Consider the following 6,000-nt stretch of genomic DNA (forward strand, 5'->3'; position numbering starts at 1 on the left):
GTTTACCTATGTGTTTGCCATCTCGAACTGGGACTTTTTCAGAGTCCATTTTAGGGTGTGCTGCTTTAATGCTGAAGCAATTATAAAATACAAGGTACAGAAATTCATAGGTATTTCAAGTTAAGAATTCCTTATGCTTAGATATTTTATCTGAAAATGACTCTGACCTCGGAGGTGTGCAGAAGGACATGACCCTGCAGTTTAACATGCTAACATGTCTAAGGCATGTGGTCTTGAACCAGAGGCAGTGCCAGAATTTAGCATTCATTTATAGGACCAAGGCTTCCTCTTTGAGTTTGATAACATACTTTTATTTTAATTCTTGAGGTTATCATTCCTCAGAAGAAAGGCAAGAAAGCTACCACAACTCCAGCAAAGAAGGTGATGGTTTCTCCAACAAAAAAGGTTGCAGTTGCCACACCGGCCAAGAAAGCAGTTGTTACCCCTGGAAAAAAGGCAGCAGCTACGCCAGCCCCTGGAAAAAAGGCAGCAGTTACGCCAGCCAAAGCAGTAGCAACACCTGGCAAGAAGGGAGCCACACCAGGCAAAGCATTGGTTGCAACTCCTGGTAAGAAGGGAGCAGCCACCCCAGCCAAGGGAGCAAAGAATGGCAAAAATGCCAAGAAGGAAGACAGTGATGAGGAAGATGATGACAGTGAAGAGGAGGATGAGGATGAAGAGGAGGAGGATGAAGATGAGGATGAATTTGAGCCAGCAGTGATGAAAGCAGCAGCTGCTGCTCCTGCCTCAGATGATGACGAGGATGAGGACGACGATGATGATGAAGATGACGACGACGATGAGGACGATGACGAAGAAGATGGTAAGGCATTCTTTTGGCCTGGTCATCCTTGGGCTCTTGTTTGTTTGCAAGATAGAGAAGAGGTGAGCTTGGTGGGCAGCAACATGCAGTTGTACTCCTTCATGATAACCTGAGATTAGATAAAAATCCTCCCAGAGCTCTGGGCTGCTTGTGGTGCACTGAAGGGGTACCCTAAGAGTGATTGCCTGCCCTGAGAAGATGCTTAACACAGCACATTTTGTGTGTTTTGTAATGTAGGGTTTTGCTTCCAAGTAATCTGTTCTTGCTGTGACTACAAAGTACAGTGGCATTGACAAGTTTTGCATTTCTTTCCCTTTAGATTTTCCTAGAACTAATGTGGGTTTGGGGATAATCTTGAGTTTTTGACTGGGTGGTTTCTCTTTCAGACTCTGAAGAAGAACCTATGGAAATTACACCAGCCAAAGGCAAGAAAACCCCTGCAAAGGCTGTTCCTGTGAAGGCCAAGAGCACTGCTGAGGATGAAGATGAAGAGGAGGATGATGAAGATGACGAGGAGGAGGAGGAGGAGGATGATGAGGAAGAGGAGGAGGAAGAGGAGGAGGAGGAAGGTAATCGAATTAGAATCTACAGTATATTGATAAGCGTTCTGTTTAAAGGAGGTACTTGAATATGAGTGACTATTTATGGGTGACACGGGTTGTTTGAAATCTTGTCCAGAGCCTGTCAAAGAAGCTCCTGGAAAACGAAAGAAGGAAATGGCCAAACAGAAAGCAGCTCCCGAAGCCAAGAAACAGAAAGTGGAAGGTAACTTGCAGAATTGTTGGGGACTAGGGGGGCACCCCATGGCACAAGTGATGAACAGCAAAGGGACTTAATACTGAAACCCGATGTTGCATTGTAATGTGCTGATGTGCTGTTCATAGAAATTTATACTAGAAGTTAAATTTCTGCCGTATTTTACAAATAGACTAATTTGAATTCGTTTTTTTTGTATAGCCACGGAACCAACTACAGCTTTCAATCTCTTTGTTGGAAACCTGAACTTCAACAAATCTGCTCCTGAATTAAAAACCGGTATCAGTGACGTTTTTGCTAAAAACGATCTCGCTGTTGTGGATGTCAGAATTGGTGTGTCTAGGTGAGTGGGTGGTATGCCATAGTGCTTATGCTGTGAGCTTTGATACTCTCATTCTTTAAGATTATTAGACCCAAACAGTCATGATAGCGGATGCTTTTAACGACGCAGGATTGTCCTTTGATGCTTGGACAGGTTTTTTGTTAGATATTATTGTCAGTTGTGATGAGCAGTGTAGCTAATAAAGACAGTCTCAAAGGTGAGCTTCCATCAGGTTTTGGTATTTAAGACTTGGCTCTGTTGTATCCCAGCTTACAGAGCCTGACTTTATCTTATTAAATAGAACAGGTGGTTTTTTACTTAATCCTGGTTTCCACCATTATGTTAGTGTTGCTGCTTAGCTAAAACATATGTTAATGCGGCTTTTGTTTATTTTCAAACCTCTACTTTTGTTCTTGCCTGTCACCTTAAAGGAAGTTTGGCTATGTGGATTTTGAATCTGCTGAAGACCTGGAAAAAGCCTTGGAACTCACTGGTTTAAAAGTCTTTGGCAATGAAATCAAACTAGAAAAACCAAAGGGAAAAGACAGTAAAAAAGGTATGTACGGTTTTAGGTAATTTTGATACTGATAGGTAATTTGTTAATATGTTTCTAGGCTAATTGGCCAGGTTCAACAGTTAAAATCTTTTTTGATTTCCTCACTATTGTAAGGATTAATGAGTTAAAGCATTAAATGTTTACAACAGTGACTGGTGTTGCTTGCTGGTGTTAAAAATTCTCAAGTCAGGCAAGCAAGAATAGACTTAATCAGAAAAAGAATTGGTTACATGTATAGGCATACCTCGGAGATACTTCAAGTTCAGTTTTAGACCACCATAGTAGAGTATCACAATAAAGGAGTTACAGCCTTTTTGCTGGTAGGGACTTCAATTTGGAAAAAATGCAATATCTAGCATTTTTTCCAAAGAGGGGTGGTAGAGTGAGGCCATTACCTCAGCAGTTTTACTGTAAAAGAGAAATTTGAACAAAAATAAAAAAAAATTTCAAAAGTTGGTAAGAAAAGTAATGCATCTGTGAAGCACAATAAAACAACGTGTAGCTACCTACATGAATGTAGAGAGAGGCCTTTCCTCACTGAAACTAAATCAGATCCCTGGCTACTCTTTGTATTCATACACCGTCATGTTTCAAGTGTGTGCTCACGACTTTTTAAATTAAAAATACTGAGCACCTACTCCAGATTGAGTTCTAAGTATCCAGCAGTTTGATGTCATTTGCGACAGCAGCTTAAGTCTTGCCAGTGCTGTGTATCTCCGTATTAGCAGAGTGTCTTGTACATTGTAGAGTCTCAAATTATTTTTTAAACAGAGCTTTTTTATTGGTCAGTCTTTATCTTTGTGAGGAGAAAGGTCTTTTAACTCATCCATTTCATTTCTGTATTTATCTAGATCGAGATGCAAGAACACTTTTGGCTAAAAATCTGCCTTATAAAGTTACTCAGGATGAATTAAAAGAAGTGTTTGAAGATGCTATGGAGATCAGATTAGTCAGCAAGGATGGAAAGAGTAAAGGGTATGTTTCCTGTCTACTGGAATGTTGAGTGTTATTAAAATTAATACATTTCTTTAAAAGTGTTGATGCATCTTTTTAGGTGCATGATTTGGGGGCATATCTGTGCCTCAATTTTCTGTTTATACAGTGGGGATAAGATAACGTAATTCAGATTGATTTTAAAACATGAGTTAATATGTATAAAGGACTACAAAATGTGCCTACAGTAAATGGCTACGTAAGTAGTAATTGCAGTGAGGTGGGGTTAAATTTCCAGGAGTACTTGGCAAACTTTGTAGTGGGAGGAAAGTTTTAATTGAAAAGTGGAAGATGACAGACTATTTGTTAGTGTGAAAAGGGTCATGTTGAGATTAAAACATTTGTGTTAAAAATTAACATGGTTTTAAAAAACAAGCAAGTTCTTAACGTTTATTTCCCCATTGCAGGATTGCTTATATAGAATTTAAAACGGAAGCCGATGCAGAGAAAACGTTGGAAGAAAAGCAGGGAACAGAGATAGATGGACGATCTATTTCCTTGTACTATACCGGAGAGAAAGGTCAAAGTCAAGACTATAGAGGTGGAAAGAATAGCACTTGGAGTGGTAAGAATTTATAAGTTTTCTACAGGGTTCCAGAATTGGTGGCAGATCATTTGCATCTTTGCATTTATATAAAGTTGACTGATTACTTGGTTGCAGTTGTAGATTAGATAGGTTACATTTCTATTGGTAATAGTAATTAGTGTCTTGAGTAAGAGCTACACGAAATCATTTTGCATTAGAACATAGACAAATCGAGCTTCCTTTGTGTGTTTTATACTTTAAATAACTTACATCATATGCATCTTAAAATTATGTTCTGTAAAGACAGATCAGTGGTCAGTTTACACATCTGAACAGGCATGGAAGGAAGCAGGACGTTACAGTACATTTGTTGCGTAACAAGTGGGATTCCACCTGCATCAACATTGGCGTGTTACTTCTAAGCATAGGCATTCTTGTGAACAACGTAGAGTTGTAATTGAAGTTGGGAACCACTGTTTGAGTCATAATTTGGCATCTCTTTATTTGTAGGTGAATCAAAAACTCTGGTTTTAAGCAACCTCTCCTACAGCGCAACAGAAGAAACTCTTCAGGAAGTATTTGAGAAGGCAACTTTTATCAAAGTGCCCCAGAACCAAAATGGCAAATCTAAAGGGTAAAATAATTATTTCTATGTTAGTTATGGGTGATAAGAGTGTCTTTAATAGGTAAAGTCATGATTTCCTGGCTGTTCGCAGAAGTCGAATCATTTTAGCTAAAACAAAATCAGTGTAAAATAAAGAGCATCATTTAAACATGTGCTTGAGGGAAAAGGCTTGATGGTATCAGGTGTGATTGTAGAGGAGCCATGCCCTAGGTAATGTATTCTAAATATTGACTTTGTCCTCAGGTATGCATTTATAGAGTTTGCTTCATTTGAAGATGCTAAAGAAGCTTTAAATTCCTGTAATAAAAGAGAAATTGAGGGCAGAGCAATCAGGCTGGAGTTGCAAGGACCCAGGGGATCACCTAATGCAAGAAGCCGTAAGTTGCTATTAACAGGGTGTGGTGGGGAGTAGCTCTCCTTAGTACCATGTTTTAACTTTTTAGTCAGATCTAGAGGTGAATGTTTGTTGTTTTTTTGTTGTTGTTGCTGACATGCTACTGGATATGATGATTGATTATCTGAGAAATAATTGATGAAATCCCAAGAAAATTCCTCTAGATAGTCAAGTTCTGATCCAGCCATGTCAGCTTGGCAGGATTTGCCCATTGTAGCTGTCTGCTTTATATCTGTCTCACTTGTTTGAGTTGGTTCTCCTTTCCATAAAAGATCTCAGGCAGGAATTGAACTGCTTTGGTGGTCAAGGTAAACTTGAGATGGTAGTTGTTTTAAGCCCCTTTGCTTTAAGCATTAGTTGGGTAAGATTACTTTTCATACAGACCCTTCAAATGAAAGGCTAGGTTCTGCTAAGACAAGCATTCTTAGCCAGTAGTCAGATACTAAATGTTATACAAATCTAGCATCTCATCATTATAAATTGAGATTTAAAATAAAAGGTGTGGTTTTTGTTTTCCTCAGAGCCATCCAAGACTCTGTTTGTCAAAGGTCTGTCTGAGGAGACTACAGAAGAGACATTAAAGGAGTCCTTTGACGGCTCTGTTCGGGCAAGGATAGTCACGGACCGGGAGACTGGATCTTCCAAAGGGTAAGATGCAGGAAATAGGTGTTCAGTGTCTGCCCAGCAAAGACCTCCCGCCTCATGTGTCTTCTCATTGAGCTCCTTTCTGTCGCTCCATGGCAGTTTATGGATTCGCACGAGAAGAAGAGACAGTTCACAGAGCTAGCATTGTTTTGCCTTCTGTCTTCACAGAGGGAGATTCTGCTGTTCTGTGAGACATTCTCTGGTTCAGGTTATCAGTAAAACCGGTTTCAGCTTTCCATAGAGAGCTACTCTTGGTTTTTTCTCAATTGAGCAAGGCTGCTTTCTGTGGGATCACTGTCCAGCATGTGAGGTTAACTTTGCACTTATTCTGTAACTCTGCTTTATAATGGGTAATTTCTT

At 39.6% G+C, this 6,000-nt stretch overlaps 1 protein-coding gene and 3 non-coding genes across 4 annotated transcripts; all 4 read left to right on the forward strand.

Annotated features, from left to right (window-relative positions):
* Positions 1–303: 303 nt before the first annotated feature.
* On the forward strand, positions 304–5,844 carry NCL (nucleolin; the record flags this gene model as incomplete). The annotated part of the gene is made up of 10 exons (XM_015585375.2): positions 304–823; positions 1,210–1,392; positions 1,502–1,588; positions 1,781–1,922; positions 2,333–2,457; positions 3,309–3,432; positions 3,858–4,015; positions 4,487–4,610; positions 4,845–4,978; positions 5,517–5,844. Coding segments are annotated over 10 exons (1,728 nt in total), but the record flags the coding sequence as incomplete, so codon positions are not given.
* On the forward strand, positions 1,629–1,698 carry LOC112475455. The gene has a single exon (XR_003044730.1). It is a non-coding gene; the product is annotated as a small nucleolar RNA SNORD82 (small nucleolar RNA).
* LOC112475456 lies at positions 5,100–5,179 on the forward strand. Its single transcript, XR_003044731.1, has one exon. It is a non-coding gene; the product is annotated as a small nucleolar RNA SNORD20 (small nucleolar RNA).
* LOC112475454 lies at positions 5,702–5,838 on the forward strand. Its single transcript, XR_003044729.1, has one exon. It is a non-coding gene; the product is annotated as a small nucleolar RNA SNORA75 (small nucleolar RNA).
* Positions 5,845–6,000: the final 156 nt, after the last annotated feature.

Source organism: Pteropus alecto, unplaced genomic scaffold (genome assembly GCF_000325575.1).
Source record: "Pteropus alecto unplaced genomic scaffold, ASM32557v1 scaffold110, whole genome shotgun sequence".
Taxonomy (NCBI): domain Eukaryota; kingdom Metazoa; phylum Chordata; class Mammalia; order Chiroptera; family Pteropodidae; genus Pteropus; species Pteropus alecto.